This window comes from Micromys minutus (assembly GCF_963924665.1).
Source record: "Micromys minutus genome assembly, chromosome: 2".
NCBI lineage: Eukaryota > Metazoa > Chordata > Mammalia > Rodentia > Muridae > Micromys > Micromys minutus.
In genome coordinates, this window is record NC_137971.1 from 38,701,781 (window position 1) to 38,719,806 (window position 18,026).

The window sequence follows — 18,026 nt, forward strand, 5'->3', positions numbered from 1 at the left end:
ATACACATCTTTATTCCTTCCCTTTCACTCACACACACTCTTCATACACACCTAACACACATCTCACACATACCACAAGCACTCTCCTTTCACTCACACACACATATGCTTCATACACATCTCACACACATCACACACACACACACACACACACACACACACACTCAATCCATACACACCTCATATTTTCTCTTCACATGCTCTTCTCTCTCTCTCTCTCTCTCTCTCTCTCTCTCTCTCTCTCTCTCTCTCTCTCTTTCCCCCTCTCTCTCTCTCAGAGCTCCGAGATCAGGTACTTGCATTTTCCTATGAAATTCTAATGATAACTGACATGAAAGAATCAAGTTAATCCTCAACTCAGTAGTTCTGCTAACTTTCCGTTCCTGACAATGACTCTCCTAAGAATTCCAGTATTTTGACTTAGTTTTATTAGTATATAATTTCATCCATTCTATACTTTCTTATCCAGGAACCACTCTCAAATGTTATGCAAAACTTATTTTAAAAATTTAATAACTTTTTCCTTTCTTGGGGTCCCAATGTTGGCTCTAATTCATTTTCTAATGAATCCTTCAAACTTTCTGTGCAAGTCAAGCATTAATCTGGAACTACCTGTTTTAGTCAGGGTATCTATTCTTACACAAAACATCATGACCAAGAAGCAAGTTGGGGAGGAAAGGGTTTATTCAGCTTACATTGTCCACATTGCTGTTCATCACCAAAGGAAGTCAGGACTGGAACAAGCAGGTCAGGAAGCAGAAGCTGATGCAGAGGCCATGGAGGGATGTTACTTACTGGCTTGGTTCCCCTGGCTTGCCCAATTTGTTTTCTTATAGAACCCAAGAGTACCAGCCCAGATATGGCACCACCCACAATGGGCTCTTTCATCCCTGATTACTAATTGGGAAAATACCTTACAGCTGGATCTCATGGAGGCATTTCCTCAAATGAGCTCCCTTCTCTGTGATAACTCCAGCTTGTGTTAAGTTGACACACAAAACCAGTCAGTACCCTACCATTGCGCAATTATTACATTGTTTCCAAAATGAGAACATACAGCATGTACCTGGGCCACTAGGACTGTGCTGTGCTGTGCTCCTGTATGTCAATTTCCAATTGGTTAAAGAATCATTACATCAAGGAACATCTAGTTTCACAGAATCCAGCAGAGCAGAGGGAAGAAGAAGTAGGAAAGCCAGATATAGTAGAATAATTATGTACACCAAGGCCAACTGAAAAGTAGTCATGCACAAATAAAATCTGTACCACTGTTCTCCAGGGTTAAGGTTAGGAGAAATGGGAACAACTGTTTTTTTTTAACAAAAAGTCGCCTCCCCCAGGCTACTGCTCCATCATGGCCTACTTCAGGCAGTCTCTTATTTCAGATGGCGGGTCCCTGGAGGAATGTGTCTCCTGCTTCTGAGGATCCCAGACCATCCTGTTCTACAAAGAGCTGCCACAGGCTTCTGAAATGTCTCCACCCAGGCCTACTGCTGGCCGTCCCTGTCATGATATGCTGTCTCCAGCATAATGGCGCTTTTAAATTTTGTGACTACATTATAAGGAGGGCCATGGAAACATTGGCAACTAATTGCATTACTTATGGACTAATGTTTATAAGTAAGCTTTTCTTTGTTAGACACAAATTAATAAATACATAGAGGTAAAACAAAAAGGTAGGCATTATAAAACATTTTTGCTTCCAAAACAAATGAATATAATATAAAAATATAATACAAACAAATAAAATGTGTATGGATCTGCATACTTGTTCACATATTTACAGGGTTGCATGGGACAAAGAGACCAGTAGAGCAAACAGTGGCTTTATCAAACTCTAACCCACATCATTTGGCAACTTGCATGGTTTTTTACTTATCTATAATTCTGTAAAGGAACGCTACTGTTTACTGAGCTACAAGAACATCAGGCTCCTTTCCAGGTCCTATGTTACAGGGTTCCATCCATGAGTGAGTGATAATGTCATAGAGGGCAAAATACTAAGCCATCTGTCCCCTAATTTTCTGCCATTGATCAATATCTGAGTGTCTGAATTTAATAACAGGTGACTAGCATCATGGTGCTGTGATCTGAACTTGAAACCAGCTTTCTCTTTGACTATTCACTTCCTCCTCTTGTCTCTATTAGCTTAAAGATTAATCTCCATGACTCTGGTGAAAGGCAGGGAACATCTAATTAGAACAAAGTTTGCTCAGCCAACTTTGGGACTCACATTCCTCCCCACCCTGTTTTTCTTTGATAGTTAAACTTACCTTTTATCTGAGGACAATAATTACAAAGAAAGTCAATTGAAAAGAACTGAAAGAAAACACAATTCTATTGGGATTGAATTGAATTTGCCTAACAATTTAAAGGAAGGCTGAGAAAATGAACAAGATTTAAAAAATAAACAAATAAAAACAACAACAACAACAAAAAAAGGATTCAATCAATGCCAAGTTCATGAGGAAGGCTTGCCATCTCTGAGTGACTATTGCTTTTGTTGGTTAACTGTTAGGTCTAGATTTTTATTAAGTACATCAGTATATCCATTATAAATCATTAAACATTTGTAATCTGGAGTTCTTGCTATGCAAAAGCTATCTCATAATATAATAATCCAAGCATGCAGTTATCATTAATTCATTTTAATAAAACATAAATAGTAGCTTAGCAATATGGAGAAATGTTTCTTTGATGCCATGTTCAATGAGTTCTGAAGAGTTCACTTAAACCTGCAGTTTGGTTCTAAGGTTCTCCTGATTATCAACAGCTGCCCTGGTCTATTACTTCATTTTAAGAGGACAGTAAATTTCCCTATAGCTAAGTGCCAGCCTCCCATCCTATCCAGAAAGTCCGTCATCTGGAGAATTCCTGGAAAGAATCCGTAACAAAGATTGAGTGACTGACTAGAATGTCAGTGATATTAAGAGATTGGAATGTTGCAAGTCAATAGACAAATTATCTGGGAATATCTTAGGCATAATAGCCAACTTTGCCATCCTCAGAACATGACCTAACATCCTGGTAACCATTGGGCAAGTCCTTTGGAATGTAAAAACAGACTTTCTTTTGTTTTAGGGAGAAATGTTCTGTAGATATCTGTTAAATCTATTTGGTTTATAACTTTTGCTAGTTTCACTGTGTCTCTGTTTGGTTTCTGTTTTCATGATTTGTCCCTTGGTGTGAGTGGGGTGTTAAAGTCTCCCACTGTTATTGTGTGAGGTTCAATGTGTGCTTTGGGCTTCAGCAAAGTTTCTTTTATGAATGTGGGTGCCCTAGCATTTGAGACATATATGTTCAGTATTGAGAGTTCATCTTGATTTTTCCTTTAATGAGTATGAAATGTCCTTCCTCATCTTTTTTGATAACTTTTAGTTAAAAGTCAATTTTGTTTGATATCCCCACCTGGGGATCCATCCCACATGCTGATCCCACACACCAAACTCAAACACTATTGCTGATCCCAAGAAATACTTACTGACAGGAGCCCAGTATAGCTGTCCCTTGAAAGTCTCTGCCAGAGCCTGACCAATACAGATGTAGATGGTAGCAGCTAACCATGGAACTGAGCACGGGGACCATAGTGGAGGAGTCTGGAGAAAGACTGAAGGAGCTGAAGGGTTTGCAACCCCGTAGGAAGAACAATAATATCAACCAACCAGACTCTCCAGACCTCCCAGGGACTAAACCACCAACTAAAGAGTACACATGTATATGTAGCAGAGGGCTGCCTTATTTGGCATCAGTGGGAGGGGAGGCCCTTGGTCTTGTGAAATCTCAATGCCCCAGTATACAGGAATGCTAGGGTGGTGAGGCAGGAGTGGGAGGTGGGTGGGGGAGAACCCACATAGAAGAAGCAGGAGGGGGACATGGCTTAGGGAGTTTGTGGAGGGGAAACTGGAAAAGGAGATAACATTTGAAATGTAAATAAATAAAATAACCAATAATAAAACAAGTTAGAACAGTCTTTCAGTGTTCACTAACCAAAGAGCTAAAAAGAATGGCAGAGGGCATCAGAAACCTATAGCAGAGTTTTCCCCACTCTTGATATCCCACCTACATCTAAAAATTAGTGAGTAAATGGTGCAGAGTACTTCTCCTTGCTTCTGGCCTTTTCTTTATAAGCTTAAATTGTTTAAAACTAACTTAAAACTTTAATTACTAGCTTAAGTTAGTACTTTGCCTTTCAGTATTTTCTTAAGGTTGATGAATCTTTGAGTAAATAATGTTCCAAAATGAAGTCTAACAAAAATTCCAACACTTGGGTGCCACCATCAGAGTGACTTGTCAGCCTTCTGTGAAAACCAGACTCACATGGCCCATTCTCAGGAAACTTCCAAACACACAGAGCACAGGAGCAGGTCAGAATTTTGCTCTTCCCTTGGTGGAGGTACCACGTGGGGGAGAAATCATAGTATTCAGTGATTGGAAATTTCCCACATTGCTATGGTTGAGAACCATTTTTTCTCTGAGATATGTCAGAATTGAAGAATTGGTTCAGAGCCTTGCTTTAGAACTGCTTTGGGATGGGTGAATTTCAACGATGACATATTCAACACCTTGAAAAGTAGCTACCAGATTCATGAGATAGGAGGAATGAGAGAATAGGCAGAGAATATGGGGAGCAGAAGCATATTGCCTAGGAGGAAAAGGCTTCTTTTTTTTTTTTCTGAATTACAAGAAAAAGCTGCAAAGATCTTGACAATAAGTCAGTTTTCTGTTTTGTGTTTACATTAAGAAATAATATGTTTACTGCCTCCACACATTTCTATTTCAAAATAGTCTTTAAAAAGAATTAGGGAGGGAAAAAAAGATACAGAAAGGAATAAAGAAAAATTTCTCCTGGACTAAACATTTAATAATGTGTATATGAGGCTATACATTCCCACTAGCTTGATAGTAAATCTCAATTTTTGCCTTTTAGCTTGGTATGTGTGGAGATAAAAAAATCTCTTCCTTACACAGACATTATGAACGGATGTCATATTTACAATGGCAAAGCTAAATTCTTTATAAAATTGGCCACACATGAGTAAATATAAAAAACCCTGTAACTTTTCAAAGCTTTAAGAAGTATTGCTCATGTGGTTTTCGTACAGTTAATGACACATAGAGTCCAGATACTTAAAAGAAGCCAATACAAAGTAGAACTCTTTAGTTTAATCCTGTAATACCTTATTTACATAAGGAAGGTTTAATTTTCAAATACTAAAACCTGCTTCTGGCGTTTGTCTTGTTGGGTGCTCAGCCTTGATACATGAGAAGTGTCTGGTGGGGTACATTGACATAGTGTCCACAGGCCTGCTGGCTGATGTAGTGACACATGCTTCAAACATATCACCTGAAGATAGAAGAACTGTTTTCCGTTTAGGAAAATGAAAACTTCCTTTGTAATTTCAACTATTTTGCATTTAGTGATGAAATGTCTTTCAGTTTTTCCAAGACTGCCATTTCTCCAGATTTCAAAATAGCAATAAATATGATGCAAATCTTTTAATGATGGCAAAAATGCTAAGTTTATGTAAGTCTGAGCTTCTCAAAATTGGAGTTGCAATTACTTCAGGCGGACTTTGGTTGATTCTCATAGTGAGAGTGTCTTTTGTTGACTCTCATAGGAGGGCAGCTATGTGAATGTCACAGCATCACTGTCAAGGTGTCTGCCCCATGGCAATGGTAAGCTGTTTTATTTGCAATCAGAATCTGGAAAGTGCTGGTCTAGAGACTTCTAAACATAAGTTTTAAGTCATCAAACTAAGAACATTTTAGAATACATAAGCAAATGCACAAATATCTCTTGATTTATTTGAGCCCACCTTGCTTTCCCTGTGGGAGGCCAAGCCAGAATAATAATGTCTTCTTGGGGGACACAATGTGAGAGTGGGCTGTGAGTTTTACACAGGAGACATCACCCCAGAAGCTCCTTTGATCTTCAGAGCATCCTCCTCCTTCTCCAGTAAAACTGAGGCCATGGCAGGAACAGCATCTTTCAACAAGGCTTTCTGAGTGTGTATTTTCTGTTAAATGAGGCTCACAGAAAGACAAGTTCATTGCTAAAATAAATTTGGAGAAATGCCATCATAAAACAAAACCTAGCTGGAGGATTTCTCTGAACCTATAAAATTTCAGAATGCAGCTTTTAAAAGCAGAAGACTATAGTGTGTACAATGTTTCCACTCTCTTACAATGAATAGTCTTAACAAAATGATATTTCTTTCTTTTTATGCACTGAAAACTGACTGGGTTACTGTTAAGATTCATATCTAGTTGATTCCTTCAGAAAGTTATTCCCAGTTCCCTAGACTCTACCTCTTTACGTATTACCAAACATAGGATTTCAAAAACTTTGTTTCTGTTACATACTCCATTCTTTTGGTATACCAAAGAATGTGTTTGTTTTCCATAGTGAATCACTTTGAGATAAAAGTTATTAAAGGATATATTATATAGCACATCATTTCTGATCCTTCAGTAATGCTTATGAGTTACTGATCATGTTTGTCACAATAGACACCAATTATTTTAAAAATTACTCCAAAAGAATATTTTTCCAACACCACTGAGGAGTAAATAGGGTTTTATCTTGAAATTCAAGTATTAAATGAATTTAATACTGCTTTTGACTGACCAGTAGAGTTTATTGCCATAATCCTGACTGATTTCCAAATAATTATAGACCAACAAAATCATGCAAGGGTGCCTTTATTAAGCTTTGCATTCTAATTACAGCTAGGCATTTCATTTGACAAGCAGGCATGGCATTCTAGAAAATATTTCACAACACCTAGGGAACAGAGCAGCTGACTCTGCGGCTATCATGCATGCTGAGTAGTAGGCCAAGGAATCTCAGAGGGACAGAGCTTAGATCATGACTGGTCCTCCTCACCAAATGAGTACTCTAGACAAGCAGCTACAACAGAAAGCACTGGTCACAACAGACTTACAGGGAGCTTACACTTAAATCCATCCTTTTGTTCTGGGATAAAAATTGGGGGTCACATATTAGAAGGTGAATGATTCTGTCGGGTTAAGCCACATGTTTTCTATGAGTGACAGTAACACTGATGATTCGTCATGTTGAAGAAATCGACTGAAGAAGAAATTATAGCAAAACACCACTATGCTGGTGACTATAGGAGACATGTAGCCACTGCTGAGACTTTCTTTTCACTCTGCTGTCTTCTTTAGGAGTTCTTCTGAGATATTCTCATTGCGACTGTCTTGAGCTCAGTGTATTCATAAATGCCATGTTCACCCCTAGAGAGGGCAGAAAAATTGCCTATAAGAGTGATTGTCCACTGCAGTATAAATCAAATATGATGATTTGATGCATGGTTTTTTTACTTATCTGACCAGAGACAAAGTAAAATATTTCCCGAATGCACAGTAGTCCATATAGTTTCTAGCTGACCATAAGCTTTATGACCAAATACACACTCTCCAGTGAACAACAATATTCTAAAAAGATGCCTTTGGTCTGCATGCAGTATAGACATCCCCTCCTTCTATTGAGGCAGCAGCAGCCTCCATGAGATTGGCCTGACTGTTGCTAAGACAGGGACTGGCGACTGGCTGTCTTCAAAGGGGTTAAAAGGTCATTAGTTTTGATAATCAAATCACTCAGAACTTAAACCATGTGCTGAGAACTTGGATGGTGTGCTTTGGCTTGGGGAAAGCCTGTTGTCTATGCTTCAAGTGCAGTTTGGTCATGTGATGGAGAGAATTGGGCAGGAACCCATTTGCTGCCTCTCTCCACATCTATGCAGACAGATGTTTTTAATGGTAGGAATTTATGGAATTTATCTTTCCTTCTGTTGTTAGAAATGAACAGTCTCACGGAACCTGCCGAAATTGACACTTATATTCGAGCAATATAAAAATTCATTCTAGTCCTTGTTTTAGACTAGATGTGTACAGCACAATGTTTAAGAATATCTCCTTGGGAAAGAGGAACAGTCCTCCACTGTTGGTGAGGTTGTAAGCTGGTATAACCCCTCTGGAAATCAGTCTGGCGATTCCCCAGAAAATTGGGCATAGTAATACCTGAAGACCCAGTTATTCCACTTCTGGGCATATACCCCAAAGATGTTCCAACACACAATAAGAACACATGCTCCACCATGTTCATAGCAGCCTTATTTGTAATAGCCAGAAGCTGGAAAGAACCCAGATGTTCTTAAGTAGATGAATGGATAAAAAACTGTGGTATATTTACACAATGAAGTACTACTCAGCTATTAGAAACAATGACTTTATGAAATTCCTAGGAAAATGGATGTATCTAGAGAATATCATCCTGAGTGAGGTAACCCAGTCACAAAAGAACAGACATAATATGTAGTCACTGATAATTGGATACTAGCCCCAAAAATCTCTGAATACCAAAAAAAAAAAAAAAAAACTTACAGACCATATGAAGCTCAAAAAAAAAAAAGGAAACCTCAGCCCTTCTTAGAAAAAAAAAATTAAGTGTATAGCACCCTCTCAGAGTGGGGTACGCCTAGACATTAAGTTATTAATAACTCAAGAGCTAAGAAGATAGCCTTGTAGCAATTTTTGGTATTTTAAAAACATTGTGTTTAATCTTTATACACCTAGAGAACTTTGATTATTTCCATGTTACCTTTTGTTTTACGCGTACTTTATGCTCATTGTAACTAGTAAGATCTCAATGGATACTATCAATCCTTTAAAAAAATCAAGTACTGAGAAAAATATATCCATATAGTTTTATGCAAAAATGCCTTTAAACATCTGTAGACGTATCTCTGTTTTTTAAAATAAAATTGTAAGAAAGAAAGAAAATCTCCTTGTTCAATTTGGTTTTGGTTTTTTTTGTTTGTTTGTTTGTTTTTTGCTGTTGTTTTAAATTTTTTGTTGTTGTTTTTGGTTTTGGCTGAAGAAAAAATACCCTGTGAAATACAGAGAGTAATTGAAAATCTAACATTTCCAAATGATATTATCAGCTGAGTACTGAGAGGAATTACACAAAGCATGATTTTGGCCATTTAACCTGTTCCAGTGTCAGCACTGATCATAGACTCAGAACTCAAGGCTTGGGCTCCCCTCAACACATTGGGAACTTCATATCCATAACTTGGGGGGCCCTGCTGTCATCTGACTTAATTCTCCTGTTGTTTTCATTTTTTGAAGCAGGAAGGACCTCTCTCTTATTTCACCTTGTCCTTCTGGATACCCTGAACTCACCTCAGAGGCCATGCTGCTTTTGAAGCCACAGAGCTCTCCCTGCCTCTGTCTCCCAAAGGCTAAGGTTATTTCTAACTTTAGTACAATCTAGTTCTTGTGGTTTATTAGATATAGTCTCTTCAGTAATTCTTTAAAGACATTTTACAGGAAGTGCCTTGTTTAATACATGCACCAGGTTTTTGATAGAGTCACCAGGAATGGATTAACTTGAGATAAGGCAACCTTAATTCAGTTAAATGCAATATTCACATACCTAGAGTGTTTCTATATTCATTTAAATCATCTCTAGATTGCCACTTTATCCCTTTTACTTTCTGAAAATATTTCCCAAGTGGGTTCTAGTCACTTATACCATAGGCAATACTAAAAGCAGGATATAATTAACTACCAAGGTGGTGTATTTAGCATGGTTCTTTATAGACAGTAACAACTTAATAAAGTATATTCCTTCTGTTAGGACTACTTTCTAATTTAAATGTTATTATGTAGTAAGAAAAGTCCAAGAAAGAACATATGCATGCTCTACTTAAGGTGTTGAAAATGGAACATTCTTCTGGAATTCGCAATCTTTTTTATTTATTATTAAAAATGTGTTAGTAATAACAAGTTTTACTCACAGTTCTCGTCCATTTCCAGACATCTTGAATCCACCAAAGGGGCACTGGGCTGACAAGATCATATAGCAGTTTACCCTTAAACAAAGAAGAAAAGGACACTGTAGATAACTTTTTACTTATCTCATGAATTCAAAACTGGGTCTAAGAAAAATCAGAGACCTCTTTAAAAACTCCAGCATTTGATATAACATACTCATTGGGATTAAAAGAAAAAAATAAGCAGTGTTATAGCTGACAATGCTGAAAGCACACACAGATGTTACCTAGAAATAAATCAACAGTAGCAGTGTAAGTGTGAACAGTCACAAAGCAAGATTCATCAGAATTACAAAACAGGGAGGGTTCCATGGAAGGAAGGAAGCATTCATTTTCTGGAGGTTGGGGCTTGTCTGCTCCTCTTCAGTAAGTTGCTTTGTAATGCTTATGTGTTTACCAGACTAAAAATCAATATTTCTTAGCAATTATAATCAATACACAGCCAAAATTTATAGTCCACTCATTTCTTTAATTGGTCAATATATTGCTTACACAAAAGTGTTGGCTGAAATTATACCTAATTAGCAATTTCAATTAGATTAAAAATAATAAATGCTTCTACACATAAATACATTATTAAAATATGCATAGAGTTAAAAAGAGGCTGGAGGGGAATGTTGACTACAATGCAGTTTTACAGGCTGTAAACAATTATCTTAATATTAGAGAAAATGGTATTTTATGGGGCTGTAAAGAACAGTAAGTTCCCTTAACGGATAAACCAACTCTCCAGCTCCATTCTCCTATTTTTGTTAAAGGTGTATTTATGTATTTATTTAAATATTTATTTTATTCATTTAGTTTTTAATGTGTATTTTTGTGTGCCTGAATGCATGAAAGAGACCTTACTAAATGTGTGAAAGGCCTGGCTTTCTGTTATTCATTGCATGGTCTGGATAAGTTACGTAACCCCAGCAAGTTTCTTCTTTCACCATACATAAGGTTTGGGTTAGTAAATAGTAGTTTTCAAGTAAGCTTAAATGGTGAGTATAAGAAACACATAAAAAACATTTAGAGTAACTAACTCTGAGAGGCACAGCCTGAGATGCTTCTATGTTAAATTATAATATTCAAAGAATAAACTAGGTCTAAGATGAGAGAAAATTGCTTTGAAAAAAAGTTCTTTTGCTCTTCTTAAAACAGTTAGGTCTCAGAAAAAAAAAAAAAACCTAGAGTAAGAATCTAATATAAAACTTTTATAGCAGCTTGACTGCCATCCCACCAACTCTTGAGCCTGGGGCAGGAGGATGGATAAATTGCACCAATTCAAATCTAGCATGTTACATATATAATAAAGCTGTAGATAGGGCTGAGGGACCGATTACTTGCCTAGAGGGAGAGAATCACTAGGTCTAATGTTCGTTGTAGAAAACAATAATGACATTAATAACAATAACTTTCAGCATACATGTGGTACCAAAACATTATCTAACGTGAATAAACTCGAAGAAAACAATTTTTCTTTTTCTACCTTTGTTCAAAATAGTACTAAGGACCTTGAAATTCCCTTGTACCTCTTAACAGTTCACGAAGTAAACACTCACAAATTATTTTAGGCAAGTAATTTGACAAAAATCAATAAAGTGAATTCGACATTAAAAATCTAGAAAATTAATTTTATAGTAGGTCAGATAACTTCAAATGAATATTCAGCTCTGGAGGAGGTCAACTCTACCCCACCATGCGCTGACACAGAAAGGACACACGTTCGGGCAGCTGCACTTACCACACTACCCCGGCCTGCAGAGCAGAAGACACAGTGATGGCCCTGTCCAGGTCTTTGGTGAAGACTCCTGCTGCTAGACCATAGGTAGTATTGTTTGCTCTCTTGATCACGTCATCTATGGACTTAAACTTCATGATTTGTTGCACTGGTCCAAATATCTACACAGAATGACACAAAATGGGTTAACTTTACGTTTAAATGTGCTGCATATGTTTTCCTAGAAACCACTGTACATTGGCGAAGGTATTATCTCTCACTTTAGACCTATTGGTAAGAATCGAAACAGGTAGCCACAGACAGTGACCATGGAAACAGGCTAGGATTATGTGTGACATTCTCTGTGGATCAAATACCAGTCATGAAGACAGTGATTTTCCTTAGATGCTGTGACAGAGCTGCCTGAAATATAAGGACCAAACATCAAAATCACTAACTTCATGATCTACTTGGAAACATTTTACACTTTAAGCCTAGTTTTCTTCATTGTGCAAGATATTACACAAGACAGCAAGACCAAGAATGCAGTCTTTGCTCTAAGAAAACAAACAAGCAGACTGACAACAGTGTTTACTCTTTAAATGTAAGTGTATTATTGATTTAAATATCAGCCATTCTTTTGTTTTGAATTATTTCATAATTATAAACATTGTATAGCATATCACATATTTTTATTCCTTTTGTCACCCAATTCTATACACCATTACCAAACAAAATGACTTATTACTAAAAGCCTAACTCTTGACCCATGCTACACTAACCAAAGCCTGTGGTCCTTGGCAGTGACAATCATCAAAACTTGATTATTCTAGTATGAGCCAGTCTTTATGTGGGAATCTAGTCAGGAAAGTTTCCACACAACTTTATAGCTCACACCACAAGTTAGAAGAAACAAATGGGTTGACTTTTAGCTATTAACCTTCTTTATCTTTGATAACACATTTATCAATATTAGATAAAATAGTGGTTTCTTGGGATGCTAGTATGCTTTCCTGAGAAATATGAACATGGGTTGGCAGAAACCTCTTAGCTGTCATATGGTTGGCTGGTTCCAAGTTAAACTGGGTGGTATGCGGCAGTGAGTGGCCACTCTCTAAAGGCTGGGGGCAGATCCTGGGATTCTAAACTTCATCATGACCCCATAACTGGGAAACACAATGTTGGGAACACTGGGAATGGGAAACAGGCAGAACAAAACTGAGGTGATTTGCTCAACTTAGCTGACACCGTTTGGACTCCAGTCTCCTATTCTGAGGCAGCAAATGAGATATTCCTGTGAGCATATTAGAGGGGCAAATATTTCCTTGAATGAAGATTACTTTCTACTTTATTGTCCTTCCTATGCATGTTAGTCATAGTCTTCAAGAACAACAGCTCTAATCAAAGAAGAACCAGCTCTAAGTGCAGAAATACAAATGGAAATCCTGAGAAGTGAATTGCTGTAGACAATCTAAGTATGTTGGATGATGGACATATAATATTTAATTCTGTTCCTTATACTTATTTTCTCATCTTGAAAAGCTAAATAATCGCCCTGTCTCTTTATTTGTTTACATTATAGAAGTAAAGAAAATAACTCTTAAGTCCTCTGCCATATCAAGGAGATGCTTAAAAATGTACTTAATGAGGAAATTATGAATCTGTGTAATTGAGTCATAGTATTTTCTTACATAGTGTTCCATATAATGATTTCATTGTCAAAGGCATGTGTTCATTTCCCTGCATATAGTAAAAGTCTTCAGATTCAAGATGCACATAAGTTACCATATTAATTGCAACCTAGTTCCGTTTAGTTATATGTTGTTTTTCTGGAAGCCATCTTTATTGATACTACTCAAATTGCATTCACCAGAACTCATCTTTACTTTTCCTACAAAGACAGTCTAGTCTGTCTATGTGAGTTTGAATTTTTTATGCTTTTTGTATAACTGAGGTCATTCAGTATATGTTGTTCGGTGTCTAGTATATGTAACAAAATATATGCATGTTTATTCCTGTTTTTATAAGTGAAAAGGTCATTTTCTACTCATTTAAGGCTGTGATTAAAGCCAGTATAAAATCTCCTGTACAGTTCTGTGTTTGTCAGAAACTCTTTATAGGACATTTGGATTTTGTACTGTTTAGCTTGGATCACCAAAATCTTATGACTTTGTCATCAAGCACTTCCTGGTAATGTTGATCAAATCGCTGAAGATTTTAGAGAAACACATTGCCCACACACTGAGAGAACATGGCAAGCCTATAATCAGAACCACGTGAAAACATTACCTCCTCTTTGGCAATGCGCATCTCATCGGTCACATTGGAGAAGACTGTGGGTTGGACAAAGAAGCCTTTGTTCCCCCAGCGTCCTCCCCCACACTCCAGTTTGGCTCCTTCCTTCTTCCCACTCTCAATGAGATTAAGTATTTTATCATGTTGTTCCTTGTCAATCTAGTGGGAAGAAACCAAGGGAAAGAAAAAGAAATGAAAATTATAAACACACAGTAAAGACAAGACTTCCGACCTCCAGGATACAAAGTATACAGGAAGCAGAGGTTAAGTCTGACAATATGAGTCACTGGACACAGAACCAGTTCATTCTGATCATTCTTGGGTATGTTTTTGTCCTGTGAATTTTTAGAAAGGAAGCTTAAGAATCTTTAAACTAAGTACAGCTACACAAACACAGAAATTGGCTACATAAAAATGCATAGAGCTTTTACACAATGTTGATGTATCACTTATTCCCTTTGAAAGATTGTTGATGATTGAACACCTATGCTAGGAACTTTAGTTCTTACTGAATTTAAAATTAAGGAGTGATGGAGAAGAACAACTTTGATTCAGGTCCAGTGGATATGACCCTTGGATATGCTCTTGACCATAGGAGATCTGTATTCTTCAGAGACGGTTCTGCCAATTCTTAAATCTACTGGCTTGGATTCCCTTTCATACCACATATGATCATAGTTTGGGATCTTGCCCCATTCAGTTCAATAGGTTGAATTCCTGATTCTAACAAGAAACTATTATCATCTTCCTGCTCCATTAAACGGACAATGTCTAAATAATATACTTATCATAGATTTATTATGTTTTAAATAAAATCTCACATAAGAAAAAAATGAAAAAGATCAGATTTCTGGTTGGCAAATCAAAATCACCTAACAATCAACCTACTTGCTGAGATGGAAGGGCTTCTTATTACCCCATTTTTCATAGTAGGGGAAGATGACTGATTGAATAACTCTTAAATTCACATAATTGGTGCATATAGCCTGCCTCAAGTGTGACATACTTCACCCACATGCACACATGCATGGAACCTCCCCTACACACCCCCAAAAGATACCACACGTAGAACAATTAAAACCCAAGATGCTAAATAGAATGGGTACGGTTCAGTTTTGTTTATTTTCTGTGTTGAACTGACAGCTAGAATTTTTCATATTCTTGGATTCTTCCAACCTTCAGTCTTCAAAAACTCTGCAAAAGTATGATGTGCTTTTGAACTGAGCTCAGTTCAGCCGCTACATTTCTTGAGAATAAATGATAGCCACTATCAGTGATTATTTTAGCAAAGTTGGCTTAAAACTTTTAATGTGCAATATTCTAAAGTACATTCCTTAAGGATAATCATTTTATTTGTAGTGTAATATGGAATTCCAGAGGTTGGTTTACAGATGAAGATACTGGTACTACTACATACTAGATAATATATGCCCAATGAAGATACTCTGGAATTGTAGCCAAAGTTGTTTTATCTCCCTAAAATTTTTCTCTGTCCTAGTTTTCCAATTATATGAGATAGATCTTCAAATCACTGTTATTCAGTTCATTTTCCTACAAAGATGTATTTCCCAACTCACAGTACTTCTGTCTCTGACCAGAGTATAACCCTAGGGAATCTAGTTCTTAAATGTGTGCTTCAGAAATAGGGAAGACTGAGATACACTGTGCTGGATCATGGAATCAGTAACAGTACTCAGTTATCAGAATGTCAGTGAAATGGCAAAATGCTCCACGTTGTTATAATGGTATTAAAATGTATACTTTGATGGTTTGAATGTGTGGATATTGATTCCTTCCTTTTATGTATCAACACATCATATGAACCAAAAAGACACAAGTTCCTTTAAGGAAATAATTTATCGTTACCTTGAAGCCAGTGCTCAACAAGATCACTAAGAATAGACATGTAAATATCTTATTTCAAAGAAGAGAATGCTATACTTCAGGTGAAATTGTTATCATTTATTATTGTATATAATTGCCATCATGTATAGAAGCATCTAATGATATTTATGACAGCACACTGTAAGCATGTGTTGATTGTGTCACAGCTTTTCTGACTTCACTATATAGGGAATCTTCACAAGTGACACTAGTATCTCTATTTTAATTGTCAAGGAAATTGAGCAGAGAAAAAATCATATGGTTTTTTCAAATGAAAATACTCATCACTTTTACGTATGTATTTGGGACCATGGATACAAATAAAAATATTACTTTATAGGTAAAAAATATATATGAATACAATATAAATAATGCTATTTTATATATAAGATATATAAGTACTATATACAATATAATATAATGTAATCTGCTTTAAAACTGAAATACTTTAACTCTGTCGTCTTCAAAACAAGAAAGTGACCATTGTAAATATTATTTCCTAAAATATATATTTGGCTTTAACTTTTCCTATAATTCATCTTTATTGTGATATTTATAAATCCCAAATTCTGTTTAAAATGTTGCAGTGGCTCATCCAGTAGTAAAGCAGTAGGTGAAGGTTGGCCAGTATATATCTCTTCTCATAGCATCTCTTTTATGATAGAAAATAAAACACCATTGAGTAGAGAAAAAAAGCTTGCCTGCTTGTTTTTATTCAGAGCAACCTTTATTAAAAAATGTATGCTCTTACAGAAAGTAAAGCCATGTGGTAGTCAATTAGACTGTAGGCTTAATCAAGGGCCTGTTCTTCTTCTCACTAGAGAGCCCCATGAACCCACAGCTCCTCACCTTTTTATAACGATTTTACCTGTCTCCAGATAAAGTCTAACTCCCTTGTAGGGGATGACCCTCAGGTTGAGAATCATCCTTTTAGAGCAGGATCCAGAGGCAGGAGTGACCTCAGAATCACAGGATCAAAATCTTGAACAACAGATCATAAGAAACCATGAACAAAAACAGCATATGAGGAAAAGGTGGCTTTTGAATGGGAGAAACAAAGGCATTCATACTTACAGTGGACTAATGACACAGAAGAATACTCAGAGCTCCTGGGGGATGCCTAACTTTTGATAACTAAGGGGAAAAGCTTGTCAGGAGTTTGCCAATAGCAGGACTTCCAAGAAGCACTTACAGCATCGTCATATGTCAGAGAGTAAAGACACTGCAAAGCACTTGGGCCTTCTTTCCTGCTCAGGCTGGTATAATAATGGCTGAGGGGAAAGGTGGATTATGAAGCAAAAATGAGAGAACTAACTATAAATGAATTTCCAAGAGGTCTAAGAATTGTAATAGGAATCAAAAGCATAGAGATTGAAGAAAGCACACAATTGATAATATTGGCTATTTTTTCTTTTGTTTATGTGTATGAGCTGTGCATGGCAGTGCACTGCGTGTAGAAGTCAGAGGTAGATATTAGCCGCATTCTACTATTACTTTCTCCTCCTATTATTTATCCAGATAATGTGACTCTCTGTACCCAGAACTTATGAGTTTGAGAACCCTAGTCAGTTACCTTGCCTTGGGAAAACCCTGCCTTAGCTCCTGAATGTTGGGTACATGTCTAGTGCTTTATCCACTGGGACATCTCCTCAGACCTTTCTACATTTAATTCTTCCTAAATCATATACAGACATATAAACAATTTGCTCAACCTAAAACAGACGCCTTCTTTATTATTGGGAATTATGTTTTTTTTTATAATGACATGAGAGTAATATCTACTAGCAGAGAACTTAACTAAGAAGTAAAGTTAAATATTAGTTTTAAGCAGGATCCTTTATTCTTGGGTTGGAAATTATTGTCTTTTTGTTGTATACTTACCTGAGGGCCTTGATTTATTCCTGAGGTCAGAGGATTTCCAAGAACGTATTTCTTAGCCCTTTCAACACTCCTTCTCACAAACTCATCGTAAACTGATTCCTCAACAAAAATCCGGGATGCTGCGACGCAACATTGGCCCTGATGGTAGAACACTCCTTGGTGTGCAAACTCAACAGCAATGTCCACTGCAGTAAAAACATTTACATTAGAGAAGAGATCTTTTCTAAAGCACACATTTGTATGTGCCCATACCTGGACATGTCTAAGTCAAAGTAAAATTTAAAGATCTGTTTGTTTTCAGATGAAAAATGGTGATATGGCAAAAAAATTATAGATCAATATATACAGATTCTTAGAAGCCAGGTGAAAAAATAATCTTGGTGATCTTTTAATTTACAAAGAAA

The 18,026-nt window shown here is 36.7% G+C and overlaps 1 protein-coding gene across 2 annotated transcripts in view; it reads right to left on the minus strand.

Moving 5' to 3' along the window:
- Positions 1 to 6,686: 6,686 nt before the first annotated feature.
- The window catches only part of LOC308416569 (aldehyde dehydrogenase 1A1), a 129,528-nt gene continuing 118,188 nt past the window's right edge, over positions 6,687 to 18,026 (minus strand). For both annotated transcript variants that reach the window (XM_080911608.1, XM_080911609.1), the window contains 5 exons: positions 17,623 to 17,807; positions 13,852 to 14,016; positions 11,587 to 11,744; positions 9,825 to 9,899; positions 6,687 to 7,257 (listed from right to left, as the gene is read on the minus strand). In XM_080911608.1, coding sequence (XP_080767734.1) covers positions 7,185 to 7,257; positions 9,825 to 9,899; positions 11,587 to 11,744; positions 13,852 to 14,016; positions 17,623 to 17,807 — 656 coding nt within the window. In that variant the 3' untranslated portion in view covers positions 6,687 to 7,184. The remainder of the gene's footprint in view (positions 7,258 to 9,824; positions 9,900 to 11,586; positions 11,745 to 13,851; positions 14,017 to 17,622; positions 17,808 to 18,026) is intronic.